Source organism: Hydra viridissima, unplaced genomic scaffold (genome assembly GCF_058129835.1).
Source record: "Hydra viridissima isolate aposymbiotic clone 2 unplaced genomic scaffold, HvirCarnegie_v1 scaffold_11, whole genome shotgun sequence".
NCBI lineage: Eukaryota > Metazoa > Cnidaria > Hydrozoa > Anthoathecata > Hydridae > Hydra > Hydra viridissima.
The window spans coordinates 4,491,205-4,515,266 of record NW_028324310.1 but is presented as its reverse complement, the minus strand read 5'-3'; the positions used below and the strand labels follow the sequence as shown (position 1 = coordinate 4,515,266).

The window sequence follows — 24,062 nt, the reverse complement described above, 5'->3', positions numbered from 1 at the left end:
TTTTTTAAAACAGTAATTATTGATTGTGTGTATACATGCATAGATGCATACATACATACATACATACATACATACATACATACATACATACATACATACATACATACATACATACATACATACATACATACATACATACATACATACACTAGTTAATTTGTTTAATTTTTTTCAACTATTTGTTTGTAAAGATGAGGCAACATAATAGAGAACCTTTGCAGTATGGAATTAGAAGTTTAAATTCACGTTGGACAGGTTGTGTGAGACCAAAACTGTTTCATGATAATACAGCTAGCTCCAGATTGTTTGTTGCTCGTTTAAGTAAGTTTGAAGAATTAAAGTTTCATAGTGGTTGTGTAAATGCATTAAATTTCAATCAATCTGGTGAACTAATTGCCTCTGGAAGTGATGATTTGCAAATCGCAGTTTGGGATTGGACCAGAGCTTCTAAGAAACCCTGTTTAACATATGACAGTGGTCATACAGGAAATGTTTTTCAGGTAAAATTTTGAATGAAACTATTTAAGTATAACGCTGTAGAATAAAATTACTTTTATTTTTTTCAATAAATATTAATCATCATCATCATCATCATCATCATCATCACCATCATCATATTTTTTATTATAATTTTTTTTTCTCTTTGTCAAGTTCAACTAAAATTTTTACAGAAGATCAATGGTATAAAAAGAAATATTTTGCACAAAAAAAACTCCTAATTTTTATTTTATTTCAAAAATTTCAAAAAATCTTTATGAAGAATGAAAAATGTGCGAAAGTTTAGAAACAATTTGTAAAATAATTATTTGTTTTAATTTTTTTTATAAACTTTCCTGTTTATTTTGATTTTACTTGGAAATAAATTTTCTTTAGATCAATGAATATGGGAAAGAGATAATTTTCCCTTAGAAATATCTGATTATTTAATCAGTTAAAAATTTCACTAATTACACTTTCGAACCTTTTATGAAATGACAAAACAATATGCTAGCAAATTAATTTAAAGTAAACAAACCACTACAATGATAATAAATGAATATAGTAGAATAAATGGTAAACACAAACACAAAAAATAAAAGTAATAAAAATGTATGACCAAATTATAAAAGATAAAATGTAAAAAATAAAGCCATAGATGTTAATAAACCAAAATTAGTAATTTTTATAAAAATTTAAAGGTAAAAATATATAAATAAAAAAAAAAAAAAGGTAAAAAAGGTAAGTGTTCTTTTTGTCTTAAATTTATTCATTCAAATGCAACTCTCCCAACTTATAAGCAACTTACAAGCATGAAATTACATACAAATGTTTTCTCCATAGGTGTCTTGGTACCTATAATTGAAGTTATCATAAGGAACTTAGCTGGTAATTCGTTTTGCTGTTTACAGGAAAATGAATCACAAACTAAGTTTTCTCTATTGAATGCTTATGGATAATGATATAAGAACAAGAGATAAAGCTAAGCTTTTTGTCCAGAGAGATCTATTTTTTTTACCTAAATTACCTTATGTAAATAAACAAAATAATCTATTTTTAATATATTTTGCTATTTTTAAATGGGTAATCAAATTCAACTTAAAGTTTTTAGAAAAAAGTTTTTTTAATATTGTACTTAGTTTTATAAATAAAATCATCTACAGCCATATAGATTTGTTTCTTAATGAAAATTTAACTCCATAGAATTGGCCTTATGTACAAAATAAAGACATGCTGCCACATTCAAGGAGAAAAAATACTTGTATGATGGTTCTTCCAGAAAGATTATGGTACAAAACATACAGCAGGATCAGTAAAAGTTTTTAATTTAATGCTCTTCACAAAATGATACCCTTATTGTCCTTTGTTATCATACCTAACCAATATCAAGTAGTTATTGATTAATTATTTGAAAAATTTACACTTCACTTTGCACATAGTGATTTTTTTAAAGATTACAGCCAATATTTGTTTTTTAGTAGGATTCAGTTTTACTATTTTTAAAAATGGTTGAAGTTTGAGTAAACTTTGTTTACAGGATTGATTTTTTAGTATTTTGCTTACATTTTTTTTTATTTTATTGATCTTCTATGAAAATTTCAGTCAAATTGGGAAAAGAGAAAAAAGTTACAACAAAAAAATAATAAATTCAAAGGACTTCAAACTTTTGCTAGCTACTGTTACGTTTGCATATCTAAGACAGCTTTTTTTTTAATTGTTAGGCAAAGTTTATGCCAAATTCAAGTAACTCAACAATTGCTACTTGTGCTCGAGATGGACAGGTATTTAAAATTAGCTTACATTGTTTTGTTCATCAAAATACCTCAACTCTATGATAATTCTTTATTTATTTTAACCATTAATCATTTTTAAAATACAATTTTATGAGTCATAGTTTGTTAATTTTTAAACCAGTAAAATTACTAATTGAATTATAAAATAGCCCAAAACTTTATCTGTCAAATTCAAGAAAAATCTAATTTTTCTGATATGACTATTAATTTTGTTACTCTAAAACTTTTTTTTTTTTTTTTTTTTTCAATTTTTTCAAGAAAATTTATTTTTAAATTATGCTAATATTTTATTATGCGTTGATTCTAAATTACGCTAATGTTTCATTTTGTGTTGATTCTAAATTATGCTAATATTTCATTATGTGTTAATTCTAAATTGATTTATAAATATGATGATACTTGAAATTAAATTTGAACTTTTTCTTACATTTTTCTAAATTTTTACATTGTGGTTGATATTTATAATTTGAGAGAAATAATACTTTTAGCATTATATAGAAAGTCAAAATTGTTCTAAATGAAATATTCCTTACACCATATTAGTTATATGCTGCATCTAAAGTATGTAAATGTATTATGTAAATACATTCAGTAAGTAATAAAAATTAGAAAACTAAATGCCAAATATTCCAAAATTGTCAATTAAAGAAAATGACTAAATAAAATATTTGTGTAATCTACTTCAAGTTCAGTATTTCAATTGTCACTGGGTTCATTGACCATATCAAATTGTAATGCATCAAAATCTGAAGATGAATTGTGTGACTGATAATGGCACTGGTGCAGGGGCTTTTCTCCCAAATATGGATGGCATATATTCTTTTTCAAAAGTTTCCAGTACTTTCAAGGGCTAAGTTGTGTGTAATAAATACAGGTTTTGTAGCTGTCTGTTGTCAATCTGTTGCAATCAGCTGAATATATATTGGAATGGTAACAAAATGATCTCTCAACAGAGGCAGATAAGCTCAAAATTCCATTAGCAACTCTTTGCTCTGTGATGCCCTTCCACTAAAATATTGAAAAAGAATATATAAGTTAAACTGTTAACAATTAACAGTTTAATTTATATATTCTTTTTTTTTTTTTTTTTTTTTTTTTTTTTTTTTTTTTTTTATTATTATTATACACTTAAATGTATTTTTTCAAGCTGAGTTTGTGTGAAAAAAAAAATTATTTCCAAAAAAAACAATCTTGTTTTTTCTTCTCTCAACTTTACTCAGATGTCATTGGTCAAAATTTTTCTTATAATTTTTTATGTAGCATGATACTTTTAATGCCAATAAGGTGCATTATGTTGTTGAAAATTTGGTTCTTTAAGTCAAACTTAAGTTTTGGTTGTTTTTTTTTTATTTTTTGGAGTTTATAAACAATAACCAAAAAAGATGATAAGGTGCCAAAAAATTTGCATCTAAAAATCAACTTAAGGCTCAAGTAAGTTGGCTATATGTGCATGTGTTACGGTAAGCTCCCGAAATTTGAAACAAGCAACCTACTTGTGGCAAAAGTGCTGATTACACCAAAAGACCTTAGTTATGCTCATCCAACTTGAACTCTATTGAATTTTATGGGGAGTAGTGGTGTGAGCTGTATATGGAAGTTTTAGATAACATTATATGATACAAGAATTTAAAACTTCTATTGACCATAGATGGAGTGACATTTCAAAGTTTGTTTAGAAAATCATACAAAAAGTATGAAAACCAAATCTTTGAAAATATTTAATGTAAAACAATCATTTAAAACAAAAATATTAAAGGTTTATTTTAATGAAGCTATAGCAAATTTTGTATATTTTTTGACAAAATTTGTAACTTTTGTGTTATAGCAAAACAATTTAATAGCTTTTTTTTTAATTAAAATTTAGTGTTTACTTTTGATTCCTAATAATTCCTTTAGTAAAAGAAATGTAAGTATTCCATGTATTCATTTTTATGTACAGCATTTTAAGAGTGATTATGGAAATTTTGCTGAGTGCTTCTAAAATCCTGCTACAATTACTTAGCAATTTTGTTCAAAATGAAGCATTAACTATAGCTCAAACTTTTTTAATCAAATTTACTTGATTATAAATAAAAGGCATGTAAAAGTGTATTATGTGATTGGTTTTGTAAGAAATGTAAGAATTTTGTTAAAAAGTGATCATTTATGAAGTTCAGAAGCAAGGGTGGTATTTTTGACATATGTCTATTTCTGAATATATTCATGCAGACATGACCACGTTTTTGTAAATATAAATAAAACCACATTTTTTAAATTTAATTGATTTAAGTTGAATTACATTTATTTTTGTTAAAATAAAAAATTTGTTTTAAAAAAATTTAAAAACCACCAGAATGTTACCAGTTTCAACCATAACTGCAAGCAGTTGCTATATAAATGTACCACAAATATCTTTTCAATTTTACATTATAGTTACAAATCTATTTGTACTAAAAATTTTCTATGTATTTTAGATTCAGAGTTATTTCAAAAATGAATTAAACTTTTTGATTGTAGATTCGGATTGGTTGGATACTCAATGAGGTAGATACTAAGAAGATTGCTCAACACAAAGGAGCTTCACATAAGGTAATGTTTTTGATACTGGTTTAAAAAATCTAAAAAATCTAAATATCTCTATTAACAACTAACCAGTTGTGGCTTTATTTTATTTATTTTGGTTAAACATGAAAATCCTAGTTTTTTAAAAAAGTAAAAATAAAATATGAAACAAAAGGCAGATCAATAACTGGCAGTCTTGTTGGTAGTCTGAAAGAAGTGCCAAGGGTTGTTATGAAAAAGCACTGGCAAAGTCAATTTTTAAAACCTGATTGTTCAAAATCAATATCATACCTCAATTTTTACTGAAAAACAAACTTTTATATGAATTGGTACCTCAAATTTAACTGGTTATAAATTTTAACAGAAAAATAATTACCAAATTTATATTACATGTAGCATGAACACAATGTCAGAAATGTAATGGAAGTTTCTAATTACATTAGAATTTACACAAACGCCTTTTTTTTATTATATACAAATAAATATACATTTAATCTTTCATATTATTATATTTCATTAGTTAAACTATTAGTTAATTTTAGTTTCAGTTTTGAGATTTCGGTTTTGGCTAAAAATTTTACTGAATGTATTTCAACTAAACATTTGTGTCTCAAAGCTTTGTTTAAAAATGTCGTTTAAAAATCTTAAATAAAGATTTGCTAGTACTTAACAATTATTTGATAAAAAAAGAAGTAAAAAGAAACTTATTATTAAATTTATAAAATCAGATTTAAAGTATTTTTATTTTATGTTTCTTTAATGATTTTACTTTTAGTTAACAGTTGAGGATGGTTCTCCCCATATTTTAAAAACAGTAGGTGACGATGCTGTTATTAATCATATTGATCTTCGGGAAGCACAGCCTCATAAGTACTTTTATTTATTGTTTTAAAAAATGCAAGACATTTTAGATTACAAGATTAACATCTTGTTTATTATGAAACTAAACTCCAATTTCATATCTAACTTTACAAATATTCTAGAAATAGGATGTTAATTTAAATATTTTGACAATAGTTCCTTATCCTAAGAAATTTCTAAATTTCTTTTTCTAAAAAAGCATTTTTAAAAAAATCTAAAACTGAGTTGATGTACAGATTTGTCACAATATATATTCAATTTAAATAAATATAAACAAAATAGCAGCAGATGTATAAAAAAGAAAAATAGATAGTTTGCAGTAGACATAAATATTTGAATCATTTCTCTTGTGTAAATAAGACACTATAGGTTTTGATAATCTCTTCAGCACGAAACCAAGTTAAATTAATTGATCATCTTTTAGTATTTTGTTATAAACTTATAATAAATAATTGACTTTACAAGAACAAGATTACTTTGCGTCTTGTTTAAAATTTAAAGTAATACAAGTTTTTAACAATTTAAATTTAGATTGATGACCTTGCACAATAACAAAAATCGCAAAGTACCCTTATACAGTATAAGTTCAAATCCGATGAACTCTTATGAGTTTAGTGTTGCTGGTCGAGATCCTTGGGCCAGGTAAAAAGCTATAGTGAGTAAACATCAGTGAGCTATAAGTGAGCTATATTTAAATTTTGTCACATGGATCATGCTTTTTTTATTAGTTATAGGCAATTATTTTGCAAGAATATGAAAATTTTATTTTAAAAAAAATCAATTTTTATGATCTTGGAAATTCAGAAAACAAAAATATTCAATATATAAAAAGCAAAATGTAAATCTACCACTTTTTGCTTAAGTTAAAAAATCTTCACAAAAATAATGAGTACTTTTTTCAAAGTGGGTTGTTTTTTTTCTTTGTTTTTTTTTTTTTGTTTTTTTTTTTTTTGTTTTTTCTTTCTTTAAAAGAAATAAAGTTTTAGAATATTTCTTTCTATTTTTTTATTAAAATATTTTAGAATATTTGATTCCAGAAAGATTGATGAGAGTGTAAGTTGTTTTTTGTGATATACCATAATTAATTCCAGATGTCAGATATGTTCCAGATGTAAGCCCTTGAATTTCATTTTAGGTCATTTTCAGTGGTCCATCCATGGGCTTTTATCTGAGACTGGGATGAGTTTGGGAATTTTTTTTTTGCTATTAAATAACTTAAAAAATGGTCCTAACTCTTTCTGTGTATTAAAGCCGCCAGTATGCTGCATAATTAATTATTCACAGTAGATTCTCAAACCATATGTAAAAAAAAAAGAAGTTATTTCAAGCAGGGAGGGAGTTGCAGGCAGGGAGTTTTTTTTTAAATGTATTTTTAGTTTATTCTTTTTTTTTTTTTTTTTTTTTTTTTTTTGCAAAATAAATGAAAATTAATTTAGACTTTTCTATCAGTAGTTACCGAAACTCTAAAATATTTTTGTAACCTATTTTCTCATTCTTTGATATAAATAAAAAAATAAAAAAAAACTAAAGTTTTGAAACCCCTCTAAACTAGTTTCCATATCCTTTAAGTCCAGAAGTTGTTAAAAATACTCTTCTTACAGTGGGTGGCTCTCATATTAGAATCATTAGTAATTTTTTGTAAGTACCAAGTAAAAAAATTTTTACACAAAAAAAAGTAATGTTGCAATTTAAAGCTTTTACACAAAGTTTAACAGAAAATTGATAAAAAATAAGTAAAAAAAAAAAAACATTTTTAATATTTTTTGGTTATTATAGACATTTATATTTTGTAAAATCACCTTTATTTGTGTTGATGCGTCTGACATGCTTTCAAATGATTTTTTTTACAGTTTCATTTCTGGATCATTATGACAGATTTTGATCTTTTCAATTAGATTTTGCTTGTCAGTTACAATTCTTTATCCGATCTCTTGTTTAACCATCTCCCAGATGTTTTCGATGATGTTGAGATCAGGTGTCTAGCCATGGCATAACATTTTGTACTGTATGTCAAGTTGCACCATTTTGCGTAAATATAAGATTCTTGACATTTGTTGACCAATCTGCTATTTTGAGAATGCAACTGATTCTCCAGGGCTTCTTTACACTGGTTCTGTCTCATCGCTAATTGATAAAATTTTTAACAAACTTTTTTAAAAATAGAAAGAACTTGGCATCAAACAACAAAATATTTTTCTTATCATATTTGAATTTAAACTATCTATTTGAAATAAACTCTAAAAAAAAAAAGTTGTGGTCAAAAAAATTTGTGATAGTCAACCAATGTATATTCGAGAGAACAAAATAAAGTCAAGCTTAAGTCAGAATCAAGGTTATTTTGTTTGTAAATTTTAATAAGACTTTAATGGAATGTCGTTAAATGAATGATTTGTATTGGAATGTTAGCTGAAAAAGTTGAACACTTTATAGGGTCCCCTCTTATGTGATTTAGAGTTTTTAATTCTTTACTGTTGGCATCTTTAAACATAATCCTTTAGTTTTTGTCTTGTTTTTTTTTTCAAACTTAGAAAAATATTATTAGACAGGTAGTTTGACCAGGGAACTGAAGGCTATTTTTAAAAAATGACTCATGAAACTTGCCATTTTGTTGCTCCTCCCAACTTTTTAAAATTTTTTTCACAAAGTTTAAATAATTTTTTTTTAATCAGGGAAAAGAAGTACTTAAAAAATTTTGCCCCACAGAGCTACAGGTAAAATCTCTTTTTTAAATGTAATAATTTGAAGTCATCTTAATCTATGAAAGTATTTTCTATTACTATTTTCTATATTTTTTATACTTTTAATTTACAAATGTAACTATTTTCTATATTTTTTACATTTTTATTCTATAAAAATTTTTTTAATGTTTTGTATTTTCTGAAATGTTTTTAAGATAAATAAATCATATTGACTCAAAATCACTTAATTAAAAGGTCTTTTTAGGATTATTCTGGATTTACTGCAAATATAACTTGTTCAATGTACAACTACAATGGGTCAGGTAAAAAAAAATTTATGATTTTAAAAACGAATTTAAAAGTGTTTCCTGTCTTTTTCATTATTTTCTTTTTTCTTTGTACACAGAGTTACTATGTAGTTATAATGATGATGACATCTATCTCTTTGACACAAAATTAAGGTAATAAAAAGATACAAGATAAATAATATAATTATGACATGTGTTTATTATAAGATGATATAACATATATAACATATATGTTATATTAATATATATAACATATATGTTATATCATCTTATAATATGATATAACATGTATATATATACACATAATATGTGTGTATATATGTGTGTGTGTGTGTGTGTGTGTGTGTGTGTGTGTGTGTGTGTGTGTGTGTGTGTGTGTGTGTGTGTGTGTATAATATATATGTATATATATACATAATAAAATACATAATATATATGTATATAGATTTAAAAAGCTTAGATATATGTATCTATGTATGTATGCATGTATGCATGTATGTATGTATGTATGTATGTATGTATGTATGTATGTATGTATGTATGTATGTATGTATGTATGTATGTATGTATGTATGTTGTCATTTAGTGAAAGCCAACCTAGTCATACTTATAAAGGCCACAGAAATTCTGACACAGGTAATTAGGTCGGATAGTATTAAGTTATTCTTTTTTGGATTTGGATTAGTTAGGTTGAAAATAACTTTTTTCATTAAAAAACCATTTTATTTTAGTCAAAGGAGTTAGCTTCTTTGGAACCCACAGTGAGTATGTTGTCAGTGGAAGTGATTGTGGTTATATATACATCTGGCAAAAGGAGACTGAAGAAATTGTCAGTTTCTTACATGGTGATAATGTTGGTGTGGTATGCACATTTTCTATTATTTTAGTAGGAGGTTACTATTTTTATTAAAGTATTTATAACACCTTGCAAAAATAAATGAGACTCTGGGCAGCTATAATTAAGTCTACTTTGTATTAAGTCTACTTTGTATTAACTCTACTTTGTATTACAGCTTTGTAAAAGGCTTAGATTTAAAAGGCTTAGATTTGCTTGCTTTTGAAAATGCACGAAGTAAGGTTGAACCAAATTTTGAGTTTTCTTTTTAGAGTCATTCGTGTACATATTCATGAATATATTAAGTTTAACTTAGTAACTGATGTTTTTATATATTTACTTTATATTTTTGTTGTTTTTATGTTTGCAAATTATTTTGTTCTCATAGGTAAATGTGCTTGAACCACACCCAAATGAATGTATTTTAGCCACCGCTGGGCTTGATCACGAAGTTAAGATATGGATGGCTACTGGTGAGATCTTTAATGACTTAGAGAAACTGCACAAGGTATATTAGGAAGAGAGTAGTAGTAATAATTGGGGGCAGTTACGTAAACAATTCGCTGCAACTATTTAGTGACTTGCACTTCTATAGTGAATTTTTTTTTTTTTTTTTGTAATTGCATGAAAATATTTGTTGAATCCGTAAAACTCTTTTTTTAAAGCAAGTAAAAGAAAACGAAGAAGCTCGTATTAATGATAGAAAACGTGGTCCTGATCTTTTTGAAAGCCAGCTTATCTTACTTATGGTCAGACATCATCAAAGGCAACGAAGAGTAAGTACAGTTAGTTGTTTTGTTAGCTTGTTAAAAATCTCAAATAACATTTGATATTTTCACATTCTGTGGGGAAAAGAAAAATGTTAAAAAAACGTCATTTCATTTCTACATTAGCACACAAATTGCTAATAAATAACGAAATACAATTTTAATGACGCAATTAATTATGTAAAGTATTAGGAAAAAAAAAAAGGTAGACCCACAGGTTTCTCCAAATAAAAAAATCAAAATTTTTTACTTGAAGTTCAAATAAAAAGAAAACCATTTAAAAAAATTCTTACTAAAAATTTTTTATAATAAGCGATTAAGATTTTTGTTTGACTCACTACTCAGTGCTAATATTATCAGAGTTTGAAATCTCATTATAATTTGAAATAGAAGAATAAACCTAAAAAAATCTTAAAAGCGCCCTCATAATCGTTATCGGTTACTCGACCAACTCTTAATTACTCAACAAACATGATAAAATTTAAAAGCAAATAGAATTTGAAAAAATCAACCCGCCTTGAAATTGCATACTTCTGACAGATTGCATAAAGTTCCAAGGTTAAGCGTCAATATTAATCTTGTAATTTTAAAATATAATTTTTGTGGCTTCTCTCCAGGAAATTTTGTGGCTTCTTCTCTCCAGGCTTCTCTTCTTTTCATTTTTTTTTTTTTTTTTTTTTTGTAACCAAAAACAATTTTAAAGTTGGTTTCTTCGCAGAGGCGTTTTTCGCATCACGAAGATGGTATGGAGGAGAATGTTAATGATTCAAGTGATGATGACATTGATGATGACGAAGATAACTTATCTATGGATGATAGTGATCCTTCAAATGATGCAGGTGCAAGATGCGTACAATGTTAGCCTGCAGATAGCTTTTAGGATAACCGGTTTGACCGCTCTTTTTTTTTTTTTTTCCTTACATTTTTTTGAAGAGCTCTTAATTGTGTTTTATCTTTTCAAAACGCACCTTTCAAGTTGTTTCAGTGATGAAATTGAGTGCAAATTACAACTCTGTTGTTCAAATCTCTTGTTCTGCTAAGGCTTTTAGTTTCGTTTTATTGCATCGTTTAAACTTTTGATGCGTTAAACTTGCAGTGACTTTTCAATGACAAATTTAAATATTTAGCGCATCTGGAGCTCAGATTGTGTTATTTATAACAGAGTTTTCTTACACTTAGAAGAATATGTCCTTTTGTAAATAACCGGTTAAAAAAATTATGTGATTTTTGTAAATAACTGAAGATTTGTAAATAACTCTTTTTCTATGAAAATTTAACTGAAAGTTTACTTTCTCACTAAACATGGTGGTATTTATTGGGTCCTTTATACTTTTTTTAAATACGGAATGTGGGGGGGGGGGGTGATGGGTTTTTCCTGGACTGAGATTTTAAGTCGAAAATCAATTTTAAATAGCACGCGATGTAAGTAAAATTTCAAGCAAAATTGAAATAGTTCTTCACAATATATTGGAATATATATGTCCTATTGTTTTTGAATGTTGGTACTATATTATAAAACAATAAAGCATTCTTAAAAAATAGCTACTCATTGTTAGCTGTAGAAGGGATGTCTCTATTTTTTTATCAAAGTTTGAATTAAGTGTAAAGGTTTAATTAATTTACAGAAAATCGAGTATTGCATTAAGGTGCATGCAATCGAGTATTGCATTAACACCTCAAAAAATTCAAAATTTAAATTATCAATTTTTCTGGTCAATTTGACTTTGCTGATTCTGAAAATAATATCAAAATAAGATTAAACAGCATCTAATTAAAAGGTCTAATTTATTTGAAATGTTTTTAATTTTCTAGTTCATTAGTAACGGTCTTAGCAACCAAGGTGATACCTAAGTTTATTTTATTTCCTGTCTATCTTTGTGTTCATTCAGTACTCATGTAGTTTAAGGCCAGTCTCCGTAAATTTCGGGTTTGTTTCGTTTATCTGAGGGTGACGTAAAATTGTGCCGTTCAGATCCCGCGGGATTTTTCTAAACGTTTATAATAAAGCGGTAACTAAAAAAGTCCGACAAGAAAGTTTTCTAATTTTTTGAGTATACATCATGAGTTCATAATATGTTATGAATTAGTATAATGATTTATAACAAACCACATTATTTATTATTCAAATCTTGAATACTTATTATTTGCAATAGATTTTTTAAATTGGATGTAAATTGTGTTAGTGTAATTTACAAAATTAGTGCTCAATGTTCAGAACAAAACATAGAAAATAGAAAGTGCTCAATGTTCTTAAAGAACAAGAAAATAGAAAGACTTCTTGACGATTCTGAAAAAAGAGAAACTGGCAGCGTGTATATATATATATATATATGTATATATATAATATCTAAACAATATCTAGATAAATATCTATATGTATGTATGTATGTATGTATGTATGTATGTATGTATGTATGTATGTATGTATGTATGTATGTATGTATGTATGTATGTATGTATGTATGTATGTATGTATGTATCGTCGCCTTAGAGGGCAGAGGTTCTATCTCCATTTTGGGTAGTTTTGCAGGAGAACAAAAACAAAGTTTGAGCATTAAGCATAAATCAGCAATTTCATTTTTTGTTAGTGTTAATGTTTTTTTTTATCAATTAGAACTATCAAACATGATAGGAATAATTCAACTTTTTTGAAATTATTAACATTGAAGAGAGTATGGCACAAATTATAAAAGTCATCATGGAGATAGAACCTTTGCCTAAATTAATTGCGAGTTGAATGGAATTTTTGAAATTTATAAACATAATGAATCCAATTAAAATTCTTTTTTAATTGATACAAAATGCTTTTTATGATTGTGTAAACTATCAGATAATGACAATCATGGTTCAAACTTTTTAAAATTAGTAACATTTTGGGACAAATTTTACAATTACCATGGAGATAGAACCTTTACTCAAATTAACTGTGAATTGAACAGAATTTAAAAATTTGTAAACAATGTTTTTGTAATCAATATTATTAAATTCTAAGTGAAATCTTAATCTTAATTAGCAGAAAAATCAGAAAATTGTTATAATAGCAAAATTATATAACAGAATAATTATTATAGTAATACTGAAAAAAATGACTGACAAAAAACAAAGTCTTAGTTCTAGTTATCTTCATAGTCCGAGTTAAGAACAAAAATTGTTTTAATAGCAAAATTATATAACAGAATAATAATAGTAATACTGAAAAAAATGACTGACAGAAAACTAAGTCTTAGTTCTAGTTGTCTTCATAGTCCGATTCATCAATTTCTGACTCATCAGCAGTTGGTTCTGGTAAACTGTCTCTCATGGCTACTGCAGACGGTAGGTTGTTATACCATTGGGCATAATCTGGTGGAATAACACGCGATTTCACCATGCGCATGAGATCTTTTTTTTCGCATCCGAAATAGGCAGGCGAGTAGGATACAATGGCTGAGGCTCTAATCCTTCGATGTTGGATCGTCGTCCTCTTCCAGACTGTACATTTATTTCCATAAAGGTAGGCGACGTAATGCTATATTTGTACTGCATAATGAACGGTCTTGACTTTTCAAACCTTGCCCACTTAATATTCAACCAGTTGACGGTTTCACCTTTAATATTTTTTGTACGATTTTTCACAATTTTACCGCAAAGTTGTTTTGAGTCAAAAAAATCGGTGTGTTGCAGTGGTTTAACAAGATATGGACACGGATTCTTGCGCGCTGCAGCAATCAGAACTTCGTATTCTCGTGTAGTGTAAATTTTTTGATGGCTCTTACTGCGTTCAATAGTACTGTGCTTAGAGTCAACTTCTAAATAAGAATGACCCGACTCCATATACTTCATATCGATGCATTCCAGGTGAGTTGTTTGAACAATGTACATCATTGTCGCAGCAATAAATTGGTTTCTATTTTGTCCAGAGCACGTATCACTAAAAGAAGTCACCCTCTTCACAGAAACTGGAAGAGACTTCATATAATCTAACAGAGCTGTATTTATTTCATTGGCTCCTCGTTTACCTTCACTTTCGTCCCATAGGTAACAAATTCCCTATTTGGTCGACGTTTCATAAATAGTAAAATTATAAACGGCAAGTTTCTGCATATAGAAAATTTGTGCATCACCTGCAAATGGAAGTGGTGACACTGCTTCGAGGTCAAAAGTTATAGAACGAATGGACTTGTCAGCAGCAGATGCAGTCTTATCAGAATTTTTTTCGTCCATAGCTTCCTTTTCACGAAATTTATAACTGTCATAATTTGGTCGTAGCGTTTCTTTATCATCACCACTGGCATTTCGAAAAGCATTGCAAATCGAGCATTGGTCTTTTTTGGGAATAAAAAATTTTATATTAAAATCAGTAACAAATATTCTTCGATATACACCGATAGAAACTGGATCTGTGATATTTTTCGTTGTGCAATAATCATCTTTGTATAGTCTATAAAGTTCCTCAATACTTAGTTCAGGACTAAGATATTTTGCCTTTGATGAAGCCCGACAGTAGTGAGATTCGACCTGAGGAAAGCTTAGGATGTGCTCTCGAACTGCATTGGTACGCATTTCTGAAGTCTTATTGGCTGGAGTTTTTCCTTTTTTTGAATTTGGTGGTATGAAAAGACCAATCTCATTTTTATTTTTTACAACAAACTGAACAGTTTTCTTGCTTATGTCCAAAGTCGTGCAAAAAAATTTTTGGCACACTCTAATGACATTGTTTTCATTCGCTTCCACTGGCAGATGATATGCACAGGATATTGTTTTTGGTTTTATTCCTGAATTGTCACGACGACGCGAAACATTGCTACTTTTCACTAAATGGCATATGAAATCTTTTTTTCTATTTTCACCCTCTAGTTGGTAGTAGTGTTTATTTATTTCTAGTCGTTTGGTTTCCTCAAAATGTTCTCCACACTTGAATTCGCACTTTAAACAGTTCACCGTTCAAGGTGTTTTGGGCGGTACTGCTTTACCTTTTCGTGTCTTGTATGCCATTCCTTTCTCTCTTTTTGTCTTTTTCAACAAATCGTTTCCAAAGATTTGGTCTTTTGCCTTGTTTGCGTCCAATTTTTGGTTCAGTGAAAGTTCGCTTTTTTGAACCATTGTTTAATTCCATGGTGAATTCTTAGAATTACGAAAAAAACTATTTAAAATTACCTCTGTTTTAATAAAAGGTTGTTTATTCATTATATTTCGTTTGTTATCGTCTGCCATTTTCAAGAACTACGTCATAGGGCAAAGAAGATATCTCCGGTATAGTCAGATGGCAAAGGAGATAACACCTTTGCCCTTTTGGGATTCCGCACAAATGTAGATAGCTCAAAACTCGCACAAATTTATTGCTCTTCTCCTACTATGTGGAGATAGACCCGCTGCCTAATCTGATTCTAGCACTTAAAATAGATGTCCCTAAAGTCATAGTTGAATTTGAGCACAACATGGAGATAGAACCTCTGCCCTCTAAGGCGACGGTATGTATGTATGTATGTATGTATATATATATATATAATATCTAAACAATATCTAGATAATCTAGATAATATCTAAACAAACAAAAAATTAATAAATCAATTGACTGGATGATTATTGTTAAAACAAAATGAATAAAAAGTTATGATAAATTAAATAATGATAATCAATATAAATCATATCCTCTTTAACAAAAATTTATTACTAGAATATAAACTATTACATCAATAATATCGCAGGATGTTTTCAAAACCAATCTCAAAGGTTTTTCCAATTCATTTTGATGTATATAAACATTCGACAACTGCCATAATCTTTAAACTTATTTAGCTGCTTTTAATAAATTTATGTAAATTACTTGTTAATTTAACTAATGACAATGCATTTGTTGTCATTGATTTATAATGTATTTCGAATAATAATAATTTTACTACAAAAGAATTTAATAAATCGATTTCTATTTCTTCCAAACAAATCGGTTAAATTCGTTGTGTCAACAGTCTACTAAAGACCACTGCTGATTTTATTAATTAATTTATTTTCAATCTAGATCTTTTTCTTTCTCGCAATATTTTCATTCTTGTTAAATAAGCATTTTCTTTTTCTTCACTTTCTCTAGTTTTATTTATCTTTATTATACAAATTAAACATGCTATCAGTCAAATTTCAATGTGTTGTATTTAAGCAGGATCCATCCTCCTACAGTAAAATAAATCACATTTCTATATAATTATAAAATATACTTGTAAATAATTTTTTTTAAATTTTTTAAAAAAATTTAGATCAAGAAAATTTACTAAATAAAAAAAACTGAACTTATTTCTAAATGCAGACAAAAATAAGTACCTTTTAAAAAATTATAAAAACAAATGAGCAAACTTATTAACCAAACTTATTTAATTCTAAATACCAATTAAAAATAATAAATTATATATATATATATATATATATATATATATATATATATATATATATATATATATATATATATATATATATATATATATATATTTATTTATACGTAAATATAGTGACCACACGCTCTATTTTGTTTATTACGAATAACTTCCACCGACAGAAACCATTCTGTTTATGCGGTCATCAAAAAGCCTTTCAAAAAAAATCGCTAAGTATTACCGAGTTCTCGACATTTCATTGTACGTCGTTGAAGGAAATTATTAAATGTCGGATTTTCTACCCTACCTTCTGAATCAAAGTATGAAAAAACAATATAATTTAATATCGATGTCTTTTAGCTTGTAGATAACTAGAAAAGTTGTGCTTAACAATTTAAACCCTTGTTTTTTGAAACATTCATCTTTAAGTTTAAGGACAATATTCGTCATCCACCATATTTTTGTCAATAATATTTTTTTCAACTTAGCCCAACTTTTGCTAAGTATTATTCTGCTTAGACAACAAATTTTCAAAAACAGTTTTTTTTAAAAAGAAGTTATAGAAGGTAGGACGAACTACCATAAAAATTTGGACTGGCCCTTAAATCACCTGAGTATGGAAATTATATTTATAGCCTGTAGAGCTTCTTGTTTTGATTTAAAGACATATTTCCAAGCAACACAACCACGGTATTTCCATAAAATTTACTGGATGCATGTAATGCAAATGAGGTTAAGTTCTCATTATTAAATAAAAACCAAATTTTTTTTTTGCATCTGCAGTGTTATGTTTCAATGAAGGTGGTTATGGTTTGTTAAGTGTTTATCATAGCTTTGGTTTGCAACCTGGTCAATTTTGTATATACTTTGTTTTAATGCAAAGTGTTCAACTCGAAAATAATTCGCATGCGTCAAATGCTTATAAACTTATCTAATATAAAAATATCCTCTAATATATTTGCTAAACCTTAAATTTGTCTCTTAAATTTGTTAAAGCTTTTGTACGTTATTCTAAATATCTAAACACTTATTGTCAGTTTTAAAAATACTAAATTCTGATTGCCAATGAAAAATTGTTAAAGGGTCAAGAAGTGCCTGAAAGTGTACAAGTTTTTCAAAAGATTTACCATTTAGTATGAAACATTTTAAGGCATTTCGCTCTCTTTAATAATAGTTACTTGGAGTCTACCAAAGAGCATGAAGGTGGTAATGAAGCTCTGAAGGAATATTAGATTTAACACAAAGTGCAGATTGATGGCGTAGAATTGCAGTAGTTCAAATCCAAAACATTTTGAACATCAATCTAAACATTTGTCGTCCTCCATGCGAGAATAGTTCATTTTTCATAGTTTAAAATTTTCATGAAAATGTACGTAGGGCGGCCATTTGTTTCATCAAAGTCATTCATCAATAGGCTGATAAGAAATACTGCAAACAATAAAAGTTGCCAGCAAGATATTGGTAACTGTCAGATATTGATGCAATACGTTGTTGCTGTGGATATTTATTAAGCTTTTCCATGTTTTTAAAAAATACAACGTTAGAGAAAATATTCCACCTGGTCCATTCAGCTGATGTCTTTTAAAGACATTTAGGCATAAAAAAAAATTGAAGAAAAATAAATATATAATAATAAAATAATAATAAAAGAGTATTTTTAAAATGTATTACATAAGAGTATGAACTAACCCTTGATACAACATTTTTTTTTTTTTTTTCTAATTTTTTAAACTGTGAAAATAAAAATAAATACTATGATTAAATATGAACAATCAAACCGTAAAAATATTTTTACAAATAAATAATCAAACTTTAGTAAAAAAAAAAAAAGACTTATTTCCTACAATTGACAGAAGGGAGTTTAGAAGCATTTAACAGGTTTGTTCTGCACGATTCTTTGCACACACGAAAAAGCAAAGGTAACTGCTTAACTCCAAATATTTCATTAACGGGTTTTATAACAGATATTCCATTGCCAACAAATTTCCCTTTACAATACTCGCACTTTGAAACGCTAAAGTATGAATAAATGAAAATGGTGCAACAAATTTCCCTTTACAATACTCGCACTTTGAAACGCTAAAGTATGAATAAATGAAAATGGTGCAACAAATTAACGAGAAAAAAAGGGACTTTTTTTTTTGTAAAGTAGATTACAGCTTGATCTTAGTTTTTCAGAACGACCATATGATTATGCATGATGGAAAAAAAAAAACACATTAACTATTGTAATATATTACATAAATCAACATAAAATAACTTTGTAAAGATGCCTCAAACTGTAAACTACTATAAAGTAGTTTTTTTTGCTGTGTTGTCACAACAGTAGTCCAGAGTTGAGAGTCGGTTGTTTTACATACTTGCCAAACTTGAGTAAATAAGTGAAGAATAATGTGAGGAAACAAGACTATGACTGTAATTCAATCAGAGATGATAGTGTGGTATTTTACATTATCTTTATTAATGGTTGATACAGTGGGAGACTATGAAACAAGAAAGTAGAAATGTCTGATTAAGAAACTTTGTTTGAAATTGAAGCATCTTTTTTGAAAACCCCACCATCTGTAGAGAAGCCAAGAAGTCTTTCAATAATTGAAAAAAAGTTACATTTACGCTCATCAAAAAGGAACAAGCTTCACCTGTTAGTACAATCAGACTCAGCCAATTTGTAGCCCATTACTTCCAATTATGCCTAGCTCCTCATCAAGCATTTAGGAAAACAAAACAAGCCTAACCACTACAGAAAATTTGATCAGCACTCAACAGACAACCAAAAAAATGAATCATTCAGCATGACTTTAGTGTGAATTGGAACAACAGATTCAAGCAACATGTGTGTCATCCTGACTACAAACAACAACTTTTCATTTCAGTTGTTGAATTCAACAGCAAGTATATTTAAATGAAACATAAAAAAATGTTGTCTATTGTTTTACAATGTCTTTTTTTTTTTTTTTTTTAATTTAAAATTCCATTTTAATTTGTTATAATTTTGTTTGTGATTTTCAAATTTCTTTCATCAAAAAAATTGTCAAAGTTGTTTTCACTTTCCTCACATTCCAATACTTTCCTCACATTCCAATATTTTTCTCACATTCCAATATTTTTCTCACATTCCAATATGTTTCTCACATTCCAATATTTTTCTCACATTCCAATATTTTTCTCACATTCCAATATTTTTCTCACATTCCAATACTTTCCTCACATTCCAATATTTTTCTCACATTCCAATATTTTTCTCACATTCCAATACTTTCCTCACATTCCAATATTTTTCTCACATTCCAATATTTTTCTCACATTCCAATATGTTTCTCACATTCCAATATTTTTCTCACATTCCAATATTTTGATTTTGTTGACTGTTTTCCTAAACTTCCAGTTAAATGTAAAACTGTCAATCAATTTGTTTGTTTTTCTTAATGCAAGTTTAGTTTCGAGTTGAACTGATAACTATCTTAAAATGTTCCAAGTGTTCTGACTAAAAATTTATTTTGAAAATTCAGTCTTAAAATATGAACATTTTTGATTAAATTTGTATAAAATAAAAATCTATTTTTAGAAAAAAGCACTAACAATCTGATTTTAATTTTTGGATTTTTTTTAAACAAGTGAGGCTTCTTGTTTTATACACCAAATGATGGACTTGGGAGAAATTATTTGTATCATTTATGAATTTTTCAGGATGTGATATGTGATTTAGTAAATTTATATGTGATTAAAGATACATGTAATTAAATTCATGTGATTAAATACATATGTAATTTAATAACTCATTTAGTTTTGGTGTAGGTTTATAAGCTTTTTATCTACACAGGTTTTACACTGTGCAATTGTCTGTGAATGGATTTCTGTTGTGACAACATGTTCATGCCCACAATGTTTTTTTAGTCATGATTTAATCTTGGAACATCAATATACAATTTAAACTATTAATATACACTAACTGCTAACCCCTGTTCTTTTGGTGGAATCAAATGAAGGAGATTATTGTCTAACAGACACATTTTTGAGATGTCAACTAAACTCTAAAAGGTTTTAAAACAATTTTGAACATAAAAAAATTTTGTAACACTAAAAAAGTAATAAAGAAATTGAAAACTCCTGAGACTTTAAAAAGTAAACTTTAAAATCTATTTGCTATTGTTAACATGAATTTGATCAATCAATACATGACATCAAGTAATTGCAGTTTAAGTTCATTATAAACTTTAGCAAGCTTAAAAAAATGTAAACAACCTGTGGAATCACAGGCACTGCCTCTTGCCAAAACAAATAGTGTAAATAGTTAGCATTACAAAGTAGAAATTTCAACCGCAGTTTCAGTATGCTATAGGGAAATGCATATAACTCATTTCCATCAACATACAATTCATGCAATGATCTATAAAAAAACATGATTTTATGTAAGATATTACAACTTAACCAAAATAAAGCAGTTTTATTGTTTGTCAACAAAGAATTATACCGCAAGCAGCTGATTTGTGGATCAATAAATGTCAAATGATTGAATGAAACATCTAACCCTTCTAACTTCTTCAATGTAAACAAACTTTGAGGGGAAAAAATTAATAGGTAAAAAGATAAGGATGTAAAAAAAAGTATAAAATATAATATTAATTGTACACTATTTAAAGATAAAAAATGAAAAGTTTAACATAAAAGTTACTTTAAAATATGCACATACTGTATCCATTCTACTTTGCTACATATACTTTGTACTACATATTTTATGCATGAGTATATGAATATTTATTTCATATTATTTATAACCACAAAAACTGTTCATACTATAACCACATGAAATAGGATTTCAAATTTTAAAACAATATGCATACCTGGGGTTCAGGTCAGTCAACAAGCAATATGAAAAATTGATGTAGCTCAACTTTGTTAATAAAGAGATTTCTATAAATTGAAATTAAAATAAGAAATTCTTATTAATTAAAAATTAAAATGTTGAATAAAAGACAAAAAAAAAAAAAAATTTATAAGATGCTGTATAAAATAGTGTTATAGATCACACTACTAGAAACTACTGTTAAACTTCTAATAAAATAGTGTATAGGACTGTGCTACTAGAAAATACTGTTAAATGCTGAATAAAGTATTATTAAAAAAATATTTATATGTAGTCAAAATGCTAAATAAAAGAGCATTAAAGAACACACTGCTAGAAATTACTGTCAAAGGATTGCTCCTCATATTTAAACATATCAAATTCTTTGCTTTGAATAGCTGATCAGGAATTTCCTAGAAAAAGACGCTAAATGGTATAACTTTCTAAAGAACTATTTTTCTGAACTGTTTTTTTGAAATAACAATTCATAATGATAGCATATATGGATAAATATATTTATAAACCTTTTTTAAGAAAACAAAAGTACAGAATTTATGGGAAGAAAATAAAAAATCCTATTTTAAAAATGTACATTTTTGCATATAATAGAGTTTGCTTAGAATAGGAAAGTTCAAGGAGGATTATTCTTTGAAATTATGCTGAAAAAAATTTATTGAACTGTAGGAAAATGATGACACAGGTAAGGGCTTTACATGATCCAAAGGCAAGAAATAACTCCAACTTATCAAAATATGTTAGAAAAAAAAATTGTTGGTATGGAAAAAAAGAACCAACTTACAGCAAATTCATTGAAAGATAGGTTTATCCATGTCAAAATGGGATAGACCTGTAATGGAAGCTGAGGTAAAGACCTCAAGAAATGCCCCTAGAAACAAAAAAATATAAAAAAAAAAAAACAGCAATAAAAACAAAATTAGGTACTTCTTTGTAAACACTATGAAAAGGATAAAAATTACCCTTAAATGAAGTTTTGCTTCCTGTTTTTCCATGTAAGGGCTGGGACAAATTATTTCAAAAGAGTCTTCTTTACTTATCTTGCTTTTACTAAAATCATCTTTGGTAAAAAAAGAAAAAAAAGAAAAAAAAAAGCTTTTCCTTTTACAATCTTTATAACAAGTCAACACAAAAAGCAATTGTAATGCATATAATCAAAAAGGAGTAGATTTTTGAAAAAGGAGTATACCTAAAAATCTCTCTGAAGCCTGAACTCCATTATGATACTTGAAGTTAATGACAATGTCATGAATGTTGTAAAAAGGTTGTTTTATACTTGTTTCTTGTTGAAAAAAAGTAGACTTTAAACTCTGTTCTTCCTCTTAATATAAAAATATTAATGATTATTTCAAATTATCAAACATTTGTTGAGAGAGGAGACCATTAAAAATACTGAAGCTAAATAATTGTATTTACAAAGTTTTATTTGTATCAGGTTTATTTATATATTAATGAGCAGGAATATAAAATAGAATAATAATAAAAAACCTATTAGGATTTGTCTCCATGGCTTTTTCTGTGAAACTCCTAATAAACTATCTGCAAAAAATGTAACAGGTATGATATAACTATAGAAAATCTATCAATCAGTTAGTGTCAAAGAAATTTAAGAGTCTGTAGAAACAATAACCTTCTTCTGGAATATTAAGAACATTGAGGGTACAAGATTGATGATTCTCAGGGTAGCTGCATAACTCTTGCTTTTTTTCAACTTGTGGTATGGAAATATTAGGCACTTGTGTAGCATCAATAAGAGTTGAATCAATGTATTGATTTAATTGATTTTTATGACAGGAATTTTTGAAACATTTCCTAACAGGCCTAAAATACATTTCAGACTATTTAATAAAAATGTGAAAAAAAATTTAAAAAAAAAAAAAAAAAAAGCAAACACTTATTGAAATACTATCCTACCGTCTAGGAAAACATTTTTCAAATTTTGTTGATAATTGCTGTAGATATTGTGCTGCTGATGCATCATCAATTTCAGATTGCTTTTTCTTTAAACTAGAAGTATTTAGAAATGACTTCTTATTTTCTGGAAGAGGACGTCTCAGTAAAGGTGTATAAATCTCTGAATTCATACTTCATTATAAAATGTTGAAAATTTCATGTTATATACCAAATGAACAAATCCATATTATTAGGTATCATGCTATTATCAAATGTTATCCATTCTAGCATAAAAGGATAAAACGGTCTCTGCTCCTAGTTCTTACCTAATACATTAAACCCAACAATTAAATAGTCTCTCTACAGAAGTCAGTTGCATCAAAAAAAAAAAAGACGCTTTTTTAAAATTAGTTTTTAAAAGAAACAAAACTTTGCTTCGTGAAATATTTTTATTCTAACAAAGCAACCTCTCTGAAAACAAATTAAAACTGTCTTGAGAACAGGGATCACCTAACATAAGTTCCGAAATTAGAAAACTCCCTTTTAGGATATAATTGATAGAATGTATATTAGACATTTAACTTTTGAACCATGATAGAGGAGATATTGGAGTATTTAGGTAAATCCAGACGTAAGTAGAGTTTTGGGTAAATCTACAGTTAGGCGGCCTAAAATAATTTAAAATTTTTGCTTTTAAAAAATACGGT

The 24,062-nt window shown here is 27.4% G+C and overlaps 2 protein-coding genes across 17 annotated transcripts; one reads left to right on the top strand and one right to left on the bottom strand.

Annotated features, from left to right (window-relative positions):
* The first annotated feature begins 153 nt into the window (after positions 1 to 153).
* LOC145191544 (DDB1- and CUL4-associated factor 8-like) lies at positions 154 to 11,561 on the top strand. Of its 2 annotated transcripts, none has more exons than XR_016444826.1 (14): positions 154 to 500; positions 2,199 to 2,258; positions 4,767 to 4,838; positions 5,587 to 5,681; positions 6,204 to 6,314; positions 6,695 to 6,725; positions 8,342 to 8,383; positions 8,616 to 8,673; positions 8,757 to 8,811; positions 9,245 to 9,294; positions 9,390 to 9,520; positions 9,882 to 9,966; positions 10,159 to 10,269; positions 10,979 to 11,121. XR_016444826.1 is itself a non-coding variant. In XM_090066100.1 (14 exons), exons 1-14 carry the CDS (start codon positions 192 to 194, stop codon positions 11,120 to 11,122), a joined length of 1,389 nt encoding a protein of 462 aa, XP_089922226.1. In that variant the 5' UTR covers positions 159 to 191; the 3' UTR covers positions 11,123 to 11,561. The 2 variants fall into 2 exon arrangements, 1 of the variants encoding a protein (XP_089922226.1); XM_090066100.1 differs by having other exon boundaries at positions 159 to 500; positions 9,882 to 10,001; positions 10,979 to 11,561.
* Positions 7,055 to 24,062, bottom strand: LOC145190988 (uncharacterized). Of its 15 annotated transcripts, none has more exons than XM_090066084.1 (13): positions 23,377 to 24,062; positions 23,093 to 23,283; positions 22,951 to 23,001; positions 22,652 to 22,783; positions 22,425 to 22,522; positions 22,247 to 22,333; positions 21,779 to 21,860; positions 21,446 to 21,515; positions 21,076 to 21,159; positions 20,847 to 20,991; positions 20,562 to 20,635; positions 18,449 to 18,618; positions 7,055 to 7,796 (listed from the first exon to the last, which is right to left on the bottom strand). In XM_090066084.1, exons 1-13 carry the CDS (start codon positions 23,544 to 23,546, stop codon positions 7,582 to 7,584), a joined length of 1,569 nt encoding a protein of 522 aa, XP_089922210.1. In that variant the 5' UTR covers positions 23,547 to 24,062; the 3' UTR covers positions 7,055 to 7,581. The 15 variants fall into 15 exon arrangements, 8 of the variants coding, with proteins under 8 accessions (XP_089922210.1, XP_089922212.1, XP_089922217.1 ...); XM_090066086.1 differs by lacking the exon at positions 7,055 to 7,796 and adding an exon at positions 16,093 to 16,407; XR_016444812.1 differs by lacking the exon at positions 7,055 to 7,796 and adding an exon at positions 16,289 to 16,407 and having other exon boundaries at positions 18,449 to 18,683.

Bases quoted from the DNA above. Each gene is read 5' to 3' on its own strand.
- LOC145190988 (XM_090066084.1), bottom strand. From the start codon at position 23,546: ATGAATTCAGAGATTTATACACCTTTACTGAGACGTCCTCTTCCAGAA. The intron at 21,160-21,445 runs GTATGCATATTG...TTCCCCTCAAAG, and splicing joins TTGACTGACCTGAACCCCAG to TTTGTTTACATTGAAGAAGT. The intron at 20,636-20,846 runs GTTGTTTACATT...AAAACCTTTTAG, and splicing joins CAGTGCCTGTGATTCCACAG to AGTTTAGTTGACATCTCAAA.
- LOC145191544 (XM_090066100.1), top strand. From the start codon at position 192: ATGAGGCAACATAATAGAGAACCTTTGCAGTATGGAATTAGAAGTTTA. The intron at 501-2,198 runs GTAAAATTTTGA...TTTAATTGTTAG, and splicing joins ATACAGGAAATGTTTTTCAG to GCAAAGTTTATGCCAAATTC. The intron at 6,315-6,694 runs GTAAAAAGCTAT...AAAATATTTTAG, and splicing joins GGTCGAGATCCTTGGGCCAG to AATATTTGATTCCAGAAAGA.